Source organism: Branchiostoma lanceolatum, chromosome 14 (genome assembly GCF_035083965.1).
Source record: "Branchiostoma lanceolatum isolate klBraLanc5 chromosome 14, klBraLanc5.hap2, whole genome shotgun sequence".
NCBI lineage: Eukaryota > Metazoa > Chordata > Leptocardii > Amphioxiformes > Branchiostomatidae > Branchiostoma > Branchiostoma lanceolatum.
Window position 1 is genome coordinate 16373064 of NC_089735.1, and position 16344 is coordinate 16389407.

Genomic DNA, 16344 nt, shown 5'->3' on the forward strand with positions numbered 1-16344 from the left:
CTTTGAACATTTTTTAGTATTTACAAATCGGATATGGGACGGCACAATCATTTTAACATAATTTTTGCTTATATTATCCAAATCATGGCAGTCACCAACATGATTTACAAATGCTAGAAAACACATACAGGAATATCTCTAGACTTGCAAATAATACAAAGTTGCACCTACTTGACAGACTGTAGATCAGGGGTAGCATTATAGTGGGGCAGGGTCAGCTTGAACAGCTCCTCTATAGTCTGCAACATAAGAATCCGATGGAGAAAATATTAAGTTTGAATTTTTTACTGTTGAGAACCTTGGATGCATATCACTGTCATCTTGCTGGATATCTAAAAGATTCTGTGCCAGAGAAAAATAATTTATCACACTTTTAGACACTTTTAGTATTCAGAAATTGTAAGAAATCTTATGAAATTCAGATGTGTTCTCAGACATGCCTGCAAGGTTGGTTTCACGAATAAAGATTGATTGATCGAACCAAGTGAATACAATCATCATGATGATGGTACATTTCATACCTTCTCGTTCATGTGACTGCAGAGAAAATACTTTCATACAAATAACATAATTCTGATTCAAAACAGCTACAATTTAAATTAAAACTATTAAAAGCCTTTCTTCTTACTGAAAAAATAGCTTTCCTAAAATTTGCTTCAGATCTGCTCTTTTCAGTCTCTACCCTACACACACAAACTTAGTAACCTACACACACAACAATTTCCTATCATTTCCTTCACAAGAAGGTTATGTTTTCGGTTTTGCTATCATGGTGAATTGACTGTGGTTACATGACATTGTGTGTCTGATATAAACAGCATAACACGAGAAGCTGTGGATGGATCGTCATGATATTTGTTAAAACAAAATGCAGGTGGGGTAGACTAGGTGTTGGTATGACAAAGTCAAGTTTGAGGAATAGGCCTCCTGGAGGCTTTCTCCGGTACAGCAGCGGAGCTTTTATGTATGTGTGTTAAGATCTCCTTTCTCAGTGCCAGCTGAGCATGATTTTCTCCTGTCAGAATTCTCATAGAAAGAAATGATGACTCTGACTCACAGCTTTTTTAGTGACCAGCAGCTCACTCCATATCCTATTGGCAGCCTTGACGAGTAACTGCTGTGCCTCGGAGGTGCTGTTTGACCGCTGCATGGACGGCGGGTGGGCCTTGTCGTCCAGCAGACACGACTTGTGGTGCGACACGTCCACCCAGGTGTCGGCGGGGAGTTCCACATGCCAAGTCGTTCTGCGACCAGGTTCCATGGTTACACACAGGTCACCGCTAGAGGAAGACAGGGGAGAGCCCACCACCAGTAAGACAGACAAGAAGCACACACAACGTTGTGAGGAGGAGGGGCGGGCTTCAAGTAATGCTATGGTCACAATTGGGCCAGGTAGTTAACGGGCTGTATCTAAATTTTATTTAACTTTCAGCCGTGATCCCTGCGACTATACTGGGCTATTTTGGGGCACGGCCAACCCCCAAGATTTTTAAACTTGTGGTTATAATCAGCCCGGGACCCGGCGACAAATAGACGCAATTATCTTCAAAACACAGAGAGGTAACCCCATATCCGGCAGTCCACTTGGACAAATCTGTGGCTTAAGAGCCCGGCCGGGGCTACACCCCCTATGGGCTCCGGCACAAATGTGACCATAGCATGAGCTAGAAAATACCACACACAGATGACAGACTGTACACAACAGTAACGTACCAAACGGAGAAGGATAAACGTATGGAAAACGGTCACAAAGGACACAACTACATTGTTTTCTTCCATCAGCATTTTTTTCCACAGAATTTTTTCATCATGATTATAAAATGGAATTGTATCACTACACCAAGAATCTGAGACATTGGCTAAATGATTTTTAAAAAATCATACAATCATTTCTTCATCAGTTTTAAGAAACTGATGTCTGGGAAAAATAATCTTAATCAGTGGACAGGAACATTTAGACCTACATGTAAGTAAAAGAAATTTTTTTAAAGAGATTCTAACATAAAAGTCAAATATATCACCAAATATCAAGGACTTGCTTCTACAGCTACATGTAATGAACGTAACTAAACACAGAGAAATCATATTTGAGCAAAAAAAGGGTCTGTGGAATATGACAAAACACAGAACTCTTGAGATATACTTACGCATCACTACTCAGCTGGATCAGACAGTAACACAGGCAGCCAATGAAATCCTGTTCGTAGTTCCCTGGACCGAACACCAGACTACGGTTGTTGGTGAGGCGATGTAGTGCATCCAGGATGGCCGTTTGTTCTGGGAATGAAATTTTAAAGCAAAGAAAACATAAGTGGCAAGTTTGTTCCCAACATAGTATTCATCAAGTATTTCATTGATCTTTTATGATTATATATTACATGTACAACAACAGTTACTATATCCACATATTTGTACAAAATTAAGTAAAAATGTTTAACTTTGACCAAATGCAACCTTACTCTATGTAACTCAATGATCATTAAAATATGAAAGATAACATTTACTCATCCAAGCAACTGGATAGATTTGAAAATGGTTTCAGATCTATCCTTGAGTGACTGTTATCTTGCGTGTCTAACTACCTGAATGTCTAACATTCATCGACAAGCATTCTCTTTAATCATTTTAGTAAAGGTACCATTACTTCTGACATTGTGCTGGTTTGTGGCAAATAAAAAGTGCTATCAATATTTCTTTTAAAGGATTGAAGTGTGAATTCCAGAGTGTAGTGTTTAGTTGAGCTCCATCCTTACCAGAAATAGTTGAGGACGGTCGTGACAGCTCGTACAGGATACTTCTGTTCAGGCAGTGGTAGATGGGGTCCAGGCTCATACCATGGGCTATCAGGAATAAGAACAAAGCAGTTTAACACAGGGATTAAGGTCTTATAGCCTTTGACGTCGTAGGAGCAGTGGGTTATTAATCCACTGTGTCTAGGGAATGGTATTGGAAGGCGGAACCAATCACTCTCCTTCCACCCCCTTTTGCCTCCCCAACCGAAGTCAGGTACCCATTTTACACTGGGTTGAGAAACATTGTGCAAAGTGTCTTTTTCAAGGATCACAACGTCTATCCAGAAATGACAGGAATCGAACCCATGACCTTTTGATCCCGACTGTCTGCTAGACTAGCTTGATGCCACTTAATAAAAGAAAGATCACATTGATTAGACTGCAAAGTACAGTGACATGAACTGCCAAGTGTGCTTCACAACATGCTTACCTCTCCTTTTGGCTTGGGAGATGAGTTGGACGATGAACTCAAAGACCTCCTTGGCATCTTTGTTATAGATGCCTACAACGAAATTATGTAAGACAAAATATTAATGTCAATCAATTATAGTAACTGTTACAATTACGATGCAAATGCTAGACATGCAGGTTGTAAATTGCACAGTACAAGGCAGCGATTATATGTGTAAACTTTAATCATTAATGAAAGAATGATCATAACTGCATATTAAATATGCAGTCAACATTCTTTCTTTATTGATTTAAGTTAACACATAATCTCATAGCTAAGAAATGGACTCATCAAAACAATCTTTTATCATCTTCCTCAGGTAGCATTGGAGCATGTCAGACACAGTTAACTGACGCATGTATGTTTTTCTCTATGTTTTTACCATGTATTTGCAATTAGCCCACGGGCATGAACTTGCAATAAACTTCTATTGTCACATGTAGTGGGTCTATGCAGCCTAACAAAGATAGAAGATTTCGTTAAGACTTCTAATTCAGAGCTTTAATTCATTCTATATATATCATCTACCAGTCGATGAACCTTCATGCTAAGTGTTATATTTTTGGTCTCTTTCTTCATTAGATCAATCTAACAATGCAGAAATGACAGCTTTATTGAGCTGACTCCAAGTTTTATTTCTCACAGCCATGTCATGTGCGGCGGAGTGATACTAACTTGCTTGGGGTGATGCAAGTTGTTTAGGTCACGATCTTTTTTGATGATGTGGTGCAAGTTGCTTGGGTGGCGATTGAGTATGCCTGATGAGAGCAAGTAGTGCAGATGCTAACTTGAATAAATAATATTCTACCTTGCCACAATTTGTCGACTACTCTCGACGCAAAGTGAAAGACATTGGAGACCAGTGCGTTGTAGCTTCCCCCTGCAGCCAATGGGAGAGCAGCCTGGTCGCCGAGCAGGGCGTCGGCTGCCAGGAGATGGTCCATGAGCGTCGTGAGGACCTCTGTCTGAAAGTCACGCTGCTGGGTTTGGGTCGCTCGCTCTGGAGACGCCTGGCAAAACAAAATTTATTTAATTATTTGATGAACCAGTGGTAGTCAATTATCAACCAAATATAGAATACAACACAGGGTATTCCATATCACCCGAGGTACCAGCCTGACCGCCTTTAGGATCGCCCTCCTGCCGTATTGATGTCATACCCACCCAAGAAAAGCTCATCCTATGCAATGTACAATACTTTTAAAAATCTTTTGTAGAGCAGATTTGTTGTACAACTTGCCATGCATGCACATTGTATAATATACAATTGTTATCAGCATTATCATTGTTAATATCATGCTATCATCATATCCATATCTGGATGTGCCATGCTCCCCTCAGGATTAGGGAGGGAGAGTGGTATTCGTAATGTACATTCTTGAACCCTGATCCAACTTTCAGACAACCCTTAATAAGCATCAAATTGATACATACTTCACAAGCACACGTAATGTATAATTTGTATTAAACATATAATTGATATTATACACATTATACATGTCTGGCTTGTGATACATGATGTTGTTAGCTAAGCACAATTGAGCTAGACTAAAGTAGAAGTAAAAATGAGCTTTGCACACACCTCTAAGACCAGGTCTACCACAGGAGTTCCCCTGTTAGTGGAGTGAGCTAGACTATCCACAATGATGATTCTGACAAAGTCCATCACAAACTTCCTTGCTGGATGGGTGGTCAGGCTTGGTATGGAACCTGTGCAGCCAGAAGACAATTTCTTTAACATGTTGATGATTTGTAATATACAGTACAGATCTCGAATATCTTCTCATCTTGCCACGTGCAAATCGCGATTAAGAGATGTAGAAAACGTGATTAAAAGCCATGCATTTCTCAATTAAAAAGTCTGCAAAAACCGTGTAATTCTTGATCAAACATGATTGTGTATTATTGAAGATTAAAACGTGTTTAGATAAACGTGTAATCACGTTTCATTATGCATGCAAGCTAGTGTGCAAACTTTAAGTTTTGGGAGTTCAACTGTGTATGGAGTAACTACATGTAACTACCAGGAAGTTCTAATGATTATAACATGTGCTTAACATCTACATTGTGACATATCTAGCAGTTGCCATAGTACAAATAGACAAATTGAACGTATTTCTAAGATAGCGCATACTTTGTTTATGCACATTGTCAGCTTCTACTTATATATCAGAAAGGTATAAAATTATCAATGATTGTATGAAAAATGATAACTGTAATCAATTCATTTAAACTCAAATTTTACTTTGCACAAGATAACAAATATGTAGAAATTAAAGACTGAGTAGAACATGTAACATTCCAGATCAATGGATCTTATAGTGCAAGAAATAGAAAGATCCATGTGTCACACTATTGTGTTATGAAAGAAAAGAAGTAAAAGGCAGCGAATGTTAAAAAGAAGACCTTGGTCCAAAATGTTAAATACCATGCAGGAAAAGAGATGAACAGTCAGAACAGTCAAAAAACACTGGCCATCACTGGTATCTTCCAAATTGACTTTAAAAACTAGTTAAGCCTTACTTTCCGCTAAATGGCAATTGCTGACTGTACAGTGCCCTTTGATTTCATAATTTTTTTTAATATGATGCAAGACAAGTATGATTTACAAGAAAACAAAAATACACACAATGTAAAAAAAGTCTTCTTTATCAATGAATTTCATTGAATGATTTGTCAAATGTTTGGTCGGTAAGCCTCCAGTGGCAAAGTTGTGTTAGGGATTACAAATTTCCTTTGGCTTTTCAAGTTTAAAGTGACCAGTTTTTAACAAAGATTTGTGGTGGAACATATAAAAACAATCTACAAATGTGACAAACAAGACTTGTTAATGAATTAGTGGAGTCACCTAGTCCGTTTCTCCATGAGTAGCGCATCCAGTCACCACCTTAGTGACCACAAAATGAAAGTCAGAGTGAAATGCAACTAGTGGCTACATGACATTGTACATTACATTTGTAGATCATTAGCTTTCTTCTAGCTCTCTAGGACCTACATGTAATGACATGGATATATAATGTACCAAAAAAGAGAGGCACTGTACAAAAAATGTGTTTGCTATCAGACACTATGTCTGACTGTGGCATAGATCTATTAGCAATAATGTAATACTACATGTATATAGCTCATATCAACAAAATATACCTTACACCCCATGAACATTGTGTTATACAAAATGTAACTATTAAGAAAGTGCAACCCAAGTAAAGTTACTTGGTAACATGTATTTCATGTAGCATGCAATACACATTATTACTAAATTCCTTATAACTTGATGATATCAATTAGCTTGCTTTCATGCTTTTTGAATCTACAGAGTAAAAAGGAGGACTGCTATGTGTATCAAACTCATGCTGTTCACATATTGGCCTATTTTGCTATTCGCCTACATCTTATGTACCAAGCAATGGATAGGCTAAAAATCAGTGAATCTACATTTCAACATGATTTGACAAATATGAGTAAACAATTACAATGTCATTCACAGAAACTGATATTAGTTTTCATGCAAATGGTTTGAATTCCTTCTTCCCCTTACACATCCCCGTCTTGTATCAGCCAACGTAAGGGTATCATGTCACCCTGTAAGGGGCGGTATAACCCCGACGGTGCGAAAGCACATCAACTACCTACCTACTTACATGTACCTACCTAAACATAGATACATGTAACTCATTACCATATTTACCTCTAGCTGCAGTGCTGACTGAGTCGGAGCTCTTACTGGCTACCATGGACTCAGCGAAGGCCTTGTACTCCTCACTGGACTCAGCAGGGGATGCCATCTCACTCTCGGGCTCACTCACCTACACAGACACAATAGATTCTATCAGTGTTTCTCTAGCGCTGTATTCTATCATAACTATTTTCAAAATGTCATAAGAATCATGTTGGAATCCCTAAATTGTACATTGCACAACTTGATACAGGATGTAATTAAAAGCATTCATCATTCTGCCATATTCTACACTACATGTAACTATAACTTTGTAATTTTTCTTTTTAAAAAATTTTCTATTATCTCTAACAATCCAGATCTTGTCAGAGACACCATCACATATGGCCTCCTTTGGTCAATATTGACAATCATCATCAATGGTAAAATCCTAAGGGGGCACCCCCCTGTTTATTTTGGGTCTCAATTCGAGGTTGCACACCCTCAAATCTAGCGACCATCTCTTCCAGGAAATACTTCTGAGCCAAAACAGCTGTCTATGGGAATGACGGATATCCCTCTAGCTACATGTATAAGAACAACCGAGATTCTGTTTCTTTAACCTCTCCAATTTTAGTAAATGTTAGGAGGAAAAAGTATTTTCACGTCAAAGATGATGCGCAAAATTGGGCATTTTCACATGGAAATGACTGATATTGTCGGAAAGAGAACTAGAAATGTACCTCGCGTGACAAACACCTGTAACAGAAGAATTGGTGTGTACAACACTAAGTGATATCAGCCCAACAGCTTCGGCTCTGGCTGAGCAGTCCTATAGTAAGAATGACAGTCTCTGCCACATTGGGCACATTTGTAAGCTACATCTATCTCAGGTCTCTTGCAAAGTTCAATGATATGCCCCACTATGTAAGATTTTGGCGCAAAAATTGAAAATATTCTTGTGAACAAATTTTAATGTGAATGGCAGGTACTGACATGTACAACCCCTTTTCAGCATATTTTCTTAATTATTTTGTCTATTTTTGGTGTTTGTGAACTGTACAAAAACAAAACAAAAAATCCCGGACACCACCTCAATAGTAGATAAACAACAACATCCCAGTGCACTGGAGGACCCCCATGGTGGTCTAATCACTTAGGCACCCTTTAGACTGCCAGATGTCATGAAGCTCTTCTTCTTTGGAAACGCTCATATCTTTTTCCAAGAGGGTGGAATACAACTATCAATTTATTCTAGAGAGTCTACTTTGAAGGGTATTAATAAAGTGTGGTTATTTTCCCTTCAAAACTGCAAGAACTCTGGTAAGGATGATTTTTAACAGAAACTGGTAAACTGTAAACAGGCACCCTACTGGGCAGTCAGGCTGATAAGAAGTACAGAAGCCATGTGTGGCCATGTGTTGTTTTGGATGGAGGATAACAGTTTTTTAAAGTTGTTTGTATGGTGCAGTAATGTTGTAACCTCCCTCCCTGAATATCGGCAAGCAATTCTATAGAGTTGATCAAACTTGCTATGCAAAGAAACGGTAGGAAAATCTACTTTCTGTATTGGCCTTAAACTACATAGTGGGGCTTTAAGTCTTATGAAAAGACAGACAATCGAGTGGTAAAATCAAAACCGGAGCTGATAGTGTTGAAAGAAACTTTACCAGCTCAGAGTACGGTCTGGCAGTCAGCGGGAAGAGTGTGGCGGCCAACGCGCACAGGAAGTCAGGGCTCTGGCACAGGGGGACGAAGTCTGGGTTGTTGTGGTACAGGAAGAGCAGGAACTGTAGCAGGGTCACAGGATATTCTCGCAACCAGGAACCTTCATCCTCCATTTGCCAGGGCTGTCACAGGGGAGACAAGCACAAAATAATGCGTTCAGTCCAGGCTATTAGCTAGCAGGCATCAGGGTGTCTTTTGAGCACCCTACCCTTAGAAAACAATGGAATTTGTAGGGGAAACCCAGAGGATACCTTGCTTCCCTGGTAATTACCCAACACCCACACTGCCACTGTTGTTTTTTCCTCATACGAGTCACTGGGACAGCATGAAAATTGATTGATATAAAAAGCTACCAAGTAATTGTTGATACACAGAGCCCATTGGGAGAGTCTGGTTTGAACTGGTCCCCCCCCCCAACCTTCCATTTTAAGGTCATGTTATGTATAAATACAGTACTGACAGATAATCCTGATCAAGTCATTCAGTTTGCATCAAGCCAGCTTAAACATTCGTTTCTAGTCTCATCTTCGGTTAGTCTTGTAACAGTACATGCTAATATCAATGCCATCATTGAATGTCTTAAGTGTTGAGTTGTTTTCTTGGAGGATTTGTCATTTGCCTGTGAAAACTGACCTGGTTGAACATGGCTCTGACCATGGACAGTATAACGATGACAGCGTCAGGACACATCGGTTGCTGCGGAGTGATGGAGCCAGCTGATTGGCTGGCAGGAACACCGAAAATGTACGTCCAGATGGAGTCAAGATCAAACTGTGGGGAACAAAACAGTGCTGCCTTAGTGTGTAGAACACACAGTCAAACCTGTACAACTTATACAAGTGACCACCTGACTACTTGGACAATGTGACCACTTTTTGGTGGTCTCTTGGATAATTTTTCCATTGAAGCAAGCATCAAGAGTCCTGTCTATAGTGACCACCTGTCTACATAGACCTTTTGACTGCATACCCACCTACCTGTACACGTTTATTGAACTTAATGTTTGTTTTTGTCCTCTTTCTTTCTCGCTGCTTAATAAGACTCATGTGTCGTATTTCAAGACAGTCATCACACCTTATACAGCTTGCATTTAAAAAAATCAAGCAAAAATATATTGGTATCAAAATGCAGTAAATCTTATTCCTTCCTCATGCTATGATCACAATTGGAAAAGGGGCCCAGCCAGGTAGTTAACTTTTTTTTCTTCACTTTCAGATGTGACCCTTACATGCATATGGCCCTTTGGGATACACTGTGGCTACCAGGCTATTTAGGGGGGGGGGGGGCGGTCAGCCCCCAGATTTTCAAAACTTGAATTCAAAATCAACCCGGGACCCGGTGACAAATAGATGTTGTCAGCTAATTGCAAGAACACCGGGAGGTACTCCCCGGATTCCAACAGCCCACTGAGACAAATTTGTGGCTTCAGAGCCCGGCCATACTCCCTACGAGCACCGGTGCAAATGTGACCGTAGCATTACATGTACCTGTGGGTTTTTGGGTGGTTTCCGTGCAGACTGCCCCAAGAGGAGAGCCATGAGGATGAAGTAGAGTTCAGGAATGTGAGCATGTTTGGGCAGCAGCCACTGCAGTACCATGAACCCAGGCAGCTGACATGCCTCCTTGTTGATCTCCCTATTCTGAGACTTACTAGGTCCAGCACCCACATTAAAACCTGGGGAAAAAAAAGGAAAACACATTTTACCTTACAGCAAGCAGTAAATATATGCATAATGATAAAAATAAATGAATGATTTTCTGTTGAAGAAACAAGAAATGAAAGATACCTAATAGTACTGTAAATCATGATTTTGTAGCAGGGATTTTATTATAGTGGCTTTAGCGGTTGCTGTTCAACCGCTATATTTTCATCACGTTATATTTCGATCACTCTTCTGCCCCCCTCCCTCTTGCCCCGACACTGTACAGTAACTACGTAGTACACAATCACGCTCCATTCATTCGCCACGATATGCACACTTTGTACTAGTCATTCACACAGGAACAAGCAAAGGTGTTCTTCAAGAAATAAAGCATTTATTGTACAAGTTTGTCATAATTTTTCGTACAAATGTAGTGTGTACTGACGATAGCATACACATACAATTATGGCGTTGTTACAGCTTATTTACACAATGGTACTAGTAAGTAGAAATTATGGCATTATCATTTCAAGTTACGATTAAAAAGTTTCCGAATAAATTGTACAAAAACGTTACGGTGTTCACATTGTGCTCGAAGATACAATAAGACGTACAAAATCTTAGCGTCACCTCAGTGCGCGTGCAGACAATAGCATAAGGAAAATGGCGTCACAGAACTTGAACAAAAACAAACGAAGAAACTACGAGAAATGCGATGTTAACCTAAGAATTTCTAAGGCAGAAATACAGTCAAATATTTAGCTTCAAATGTGCAAATATACAGACGTTCGTTGCAAGCTACAAATGTGACCGAAATCGGAAATCAAGCACAAAGATTTCGCCGCCACCCAAGCGAACAAAAGACAACAAACAAGATGGCGGCGCAATTTCAAAACTTACGAGTTTGACAAAGCGGAATTTGCTGTGGCAAAAATACAGTACTAGTAAATGTCAAAAATACAGTAGAATTACAAAAATACAGGACAGCAGCACCTATCGTACCGTCTTCATGGCGTCCCGGATGCCAGTACGGTCCCAGCCCCAGGCGACGACGTCGCGCTTGGCGGCAACACGATCGATGGCGCCCAACAACCAGCCGGCGTGCAGTGGCTTGGGTCGCCGGCGCTTGGCGTGCCTATCATTTTATTCATGTTTTTTCACGCCTTTGGTCCGTAAACTGCCGATTTTTTTCTTGAAGATTTTAATGATAATACTAGTACAAGTATTCATGTATTTTTTCACACATCAGTCTGTGAATTACAGGCACCTGTTTTAAATATAGCGCCTCGTCCACAACGCTAAAATTAAGTGACGCGACCTACTCCATTTTCCCGAAACCGCTATATTTTCCTGCCGCTATATTAAAGTGATTTACAGTATGTGATAGTGCTGCGTACCGGTACTGTACCATGAAAATCTATTACATGTAGCTACAGGTCCAAAATACCGGATCATGACTGGTACTGTACCGATATAAATTTACACCAAGTCTATGCATATTTTGTGACTGATCTCCTAACCTCACGGCCTCATGCGATGCCAAACATGACCAAAGTGACACCTTGAGACAGTGTAATTAATATAAAATAGATCCTTCAGGTGGGGCAAGACTTTTAATAGCAAGACCAATGGAGTTTGGCGGTAGGAGGCCTAGTTATATTCTTTGAATAAAGAGAATGTTAATTGAAGAAGTTCAGAAGAACACATGTTAATTTGTAAAATTGTTCAGGTACAAGTGCTGGTCAGGACCTGTACCTAAACCTCTGTACCTGTACCTGTACCTGATGCTACGTTTAGGTACGCAGCACTAGTATGTGATTATTTCTAGCTTTTACGAATTTCTTGTTTCATTCCTGATTGCGAATTTCTCGCTGATTCTGTCCAATACATTTTTTCCCATTAGGCTCTCAAAAGATAACAGACAGGAAATTGAAGACTGGAAAATGACATTATTAAACCTATAGACTGGAACCTTTCTGGGACCTTTGACCTAACTTCCTGTCAGTGTCCCAGGTATGCGAAGTATGGAAACCAGCCACTCTACTGCATTCAAATAATTACTGAGTCAGACACACAAGCAAACAAACGATCAAACAAACAAACAAACAAACGGACAGACAGATCAAAAACAAAACCTCCGTACATGATGCCTACATTACAGTACATAATCGTAATAATGGCTCACCCAGAAGCTGCACTGCTCCCTTGTTGTGGATAATGAGTTCCGTCTCATCCAGCCATCCTCCCCCTCCTAGTCCGCCCTCTCGGAACTTTGTAACGGTTGCCAGGTGGCTAAGCAACACGCACAGGATGCGGACAGCAATAATGACTGTTGATTGGTGGAGATGGCCTTGCATGAAGAGAAGCAGCCAATCAAAGCCCAGAGCCCTCTGGACTTCCTCGCAAAATCTGTAAAAGAATATATCATTGGTCAGGATCGAAACATGTTTTTTTACACAAGTTTCAAAGATGGCAATATATACTTAAGATACAATCTATGTAAAACATAATTATCTTTTAGGTAAATGGATTGCATCGATACTAATGTCATGCAGATGACAAGTATCAGCCATAATTTGTGGATCCCCAGAAGTTTGCCCGATTTTAAAATCGATAGAGGGTATTTTTCGACTTAAAATCTACCGATCTCTAAAAATAGCACTGTGACAATGATTAAGAGAACACTGGGCGTATCACTGAAGAAAATTTCATTTAGAGCTTAGACTAACAGACTCATCAAAATTTCTATTAATTTTCCTGTGGTGTGAATGTGATAGGGATATAAGAAAGATATGTCTGACTCAACACAGCTGAAAGTGAAATAAAGAAAAACAAGAATTTACAGCACTTGGTGTGCAGATGGCACACCAAATCAGTGTGTTTTTGCACACTTTTTGACAGAATAGCAGAATAGGTTTGGTGGGCGTCATGCCACCGTCAGAGAAGGTTGTGTAAAGTGCCTTTCCCAAGGGCACAATGTCAGGGTATGGCGAGTATCGAACCCGGGACCTACAATGTATCGGTTCTACAGCTGTAAGTCTGACACTTTGTTTGTTAAAATGTTTGTTTTATTTAGATCTCCATTAGTGATATACAATATGCACTATTCTTCCTGGAGTCCCAATACAAATAAATAAAATGACACGAAAACTATACAATTGGTTAACTAAGAATTCGACAAAACAAATGTTTTGAAATCAAAAGTAAACGAGAGATGAACGAGGGAGGTCAGAGGTCAACATAAGTGAAAACATAAGCTGGATGTAGTGGACGAAAAACCAGAAGTAATCATAAATTACGAATATAGGTAACTAAAATAAACTGAGCATAATATATGTAAATACAAATACTGAAGCATAATATAAATACAAATGAGGAAACTCAAAGTAATCATAAACTACGAATATAGGTAACTTAAGTAAACTGAGCATAATGTAAATACAAATGAGGAAACTCAAACATAATGATTACCATAAATTATAAACATAATAAACTGATTAATAATACTTCCAACTAAATCAACCTTGACAGATTAAATATACATGTATTTACAAAAGGACCGGAATTCTGATCAGAAGAATTTACTACCACCATAGACTGAGAGGTGAAGCTTTGTCCTTTGCTTTAACCCAGTCTCTTATTCTGTTCTTGAAGTCTACATTGTTGGTAGAGATCAGTGTGTTTGGCAGTGAGTTATAGGTTTTTGTGCACCTGTAGAGAAATGTTCTTGTCAGCGCTTTGGTCTGTGGTCTGGGTAGTGTGAAACCTCCTTTATTGGACAGTCTGGTGTTGTGATTGTGCGAAATATTGCTGCCACGTACTCTATCGTATAAGCCCTCTGGTTGTTTAACTGTAACTAGTTTGTGAAAAGCACTTAGAGTAGTTGTGTACATTCTCTCTTTGACAGTTTGCCAGTTGAGCCTAGTATGTAAGTCGCTGGAAGAGGAGAACATTGTTGAATTAGCTGCAAGTCTGGCTGCACGATTCTGCATAGTCTGTAGTTTGTCTAATTGTGTCTGAGTTGTAGAAGAGAGGACAGTGGAACAATAATCCAAATGTGATAGAACAAGAGATTGTGTAACGGTTTTCAGTAAATCACCTGGAAAGTAGTTTTTATATTTCCTTACTGATGCTATACTTCTAGCCATTTTTGATGTGGTCTTGTGTCCATGCTGGGCCCAGGAGAGGTGCTGGTCAACAGTAAACCCCAGTAAGTCAGCTTGGCTTACCTGAGTGATCTGTTTCCCACCAATACTAAGATTTAGTTCTGGGTTGTGTTTTAGTTTAGGGTGACTGCCTAGGAGGATAGATTTAGTTTTACCAATGTTTAAGATGAGTCTGTTTGTTTGGACCCAATCCCAGATGTGCATGAGGTCTGTCTGTAAAATGTTTCCTACTTCAATAGCACTGGGTGCTGCAGCGAAGGGTGTTGTGTCGTCTGCGTACATAACTAGACTTGTATGTTGTGTAATGGTAGGCAGATCATTGGTGTATAAACAAAACAACAACGGGCCAAGGCAGCTCCCTTGAGGGACTCCGGACTTGGTCTCCAGAAAGGTCTCACTTCAACCGTTGCACCACACCAATGTCACTAATATAAGTACAAATGTAGGTTGACCACATTACTTACTGTTGATTGACAGTTTGTCCTGTTGAGTTGTGCAGCAGGCCGTACAGGAGCTCCAATAGAGTGTTCCTCATCCGCACACTCTTGGCTGACACCAGCCCACTGTAGTCACTCTCAGACAACTCCGACAGATCTAACACAATAGACAGAAGTCAAATTTATTCCGGTCTGTATATCTTACATATCATGTTATGATTATGTACACTGTCTGTAGACATTCATATGATCCTCTTAATCTTCCAATCTGTATGATGAGCCCTGTAAGATAAGCTGTGATACGACTTATAAGGGTTTCATGATACTGTAAATCACTTTAATATACATGTAGCAGCAGGAACATACAGCGGTTAGGGGAAAATGGAGTAGGTCACGGCACTTAATTCTAACGGTGGGAACAAACATCACTGTTCCAAATGTTAGTGATCAAATATTGGTTATGATAACTAGTTTCGCCTTGTGTATGGCATTCTTGATGGTTCAGGCTCGAAATCAGGTTTTAATTCAGTATAGAAATTAAACATGATTCTGACAAACCCGAGGACCCATCCGGCTGTGAGGTATCTGGCAGACCCATGGCGGCTTCCACAAGGTTCTCCATGGTGATGTTTCGTTCACTGACTGAGAACGTGGGCAGGGTGGAAACCAAAAACTGACCAAACCTGAGAAGACAGTGAGAAGAATGCTGATATAGTAACTGTTGTTGCTCCAAAGGAACATTTCAACAAAATAAAACAAAAAAGACAGTGATAAAACAGCTGCAAGGGAAATTGGCTCGGCAAATGGAATTTCCAAAACTACTTAAGAAAAAACTTTCAGACTTTTCGAGCAACATCCATCCCTCTTCTTCAGCGTCACTAGATATTGTTAACCTACACCAGTCCTGTAGATGTCTAACCTTCGTAAAGATGACTGTAGTGAATCTACAATCAATGGATAACAATCAATAATACAAACTATGCTGAAAATTTGTGAATGACTGTCCCCATCCAGGAATAGGCTGTCATCACAGACTAAATCATGGAGTGATTTTAAAAGTTGTTTTTTCATGACTGATTGTTCACTTAATCCACATACATATCTGTAAGATCAGTCTTAATCTATCCTTACTTGAGCAGGTCGGAGCTCTTGAGAGACCCTTGCAGCAGCAGTGCCAATACCATGGCAACGGAGTCCACAGTGGTCTGGGACAGAGAGCGGTCCTGGAGGGTGTGAAGCAGCTTACTCACCATACCCAGCTCTATCATCAGCAGGGCGTTACTGCTGTTCTCACTGACAAGGGGAAAACACACAACACTTCATTTCATGATAACCTTCACAGACACAAGCTAGGTCTAGATATTAACAAACAATACAAATCAAAGTTATCTTAGGCCTCAAAAAATGATATTTTTCTGGTTTCAGTCCTTCAAAAATTAAGGGACGGTAGGTTTTACCTTTTGATTTTTATA

At 39.8% G+C, this 16344-nt stretch overlaps 1 protein-coding gene across 7 annotated transcripts in view; it reads right to left on the reverse strand.

Annotated features, from left to right (window-relative positions):
• LOC136449003 (WD repeat and FYVE domain-containing protein 3-like) overlaps positions 1 to 16344 on the reverse strand; it is a 119660-nt gene that overhangs the window by 36467 nt on the left and 66849 nt on the right. For 5 of the 7 annotated variants that reach the window (XM_066448758.1, XM_066448757.1, XM_066448756.1 and 2 more), the window contains 16 exons: positions 16004 to 16165; positions 15431 to 15555; positions 14900 to 15029; positions 12455 to 12678; positions 10114 to 10301; positions 9260 to 9397; positions 8569 to 8748; positions 6932 to 7049; positions 6092 to 6130; positions 4826 to 4953; positions 4052 to 4253; positions 3223 to 3294; positions 2754 to 2840; positions 2148 to 2277; positions 1058 to 1280; positions 172 to 239 (listed from right to left, as the gene is read on the reverse strand). In XM_066448758.1, coding sequence (XP_066304855.1) covers positions 172 to 239; positions 1058 to 1280; positions 2148 to 2277; positions 2754 to 2840; positions 3223 to 3294; positions 4052 to 4253; positions 4826 to 4953; positions 6092 to 6130; positions 6932 to 7049; positions 8569 to 8748; positions 9260 to 9397; positions 10114 to 10301; positions 12455 to 12678; positions 14900 to 15029; positions 15431 to 15555; positions 16004 to 16165 — 2214 coding nt within the window. The remainder of the gene's footprint in view (positions 1 to 171; positions 240 to 1057; positions 1281 to 2147; positions 2278 to 2753; positions 2841 to 3222; positions 3295 to 4051; positions 4254 to 4825; positions 4954 to 6091; positions 6131 to 6931; positions 7050 to 8568; positions 8749 to 9259; positions 9398 to 10113; positions 10302 to 12454; positions 12679 to 14899; positions 15030 to 15430; positions 15556 to 16003; positions 16166 to 16344) is intronic. The other 2 variants (XM_066448754.1, XM_066448755.1) reach the window with 2 other exon arrangements.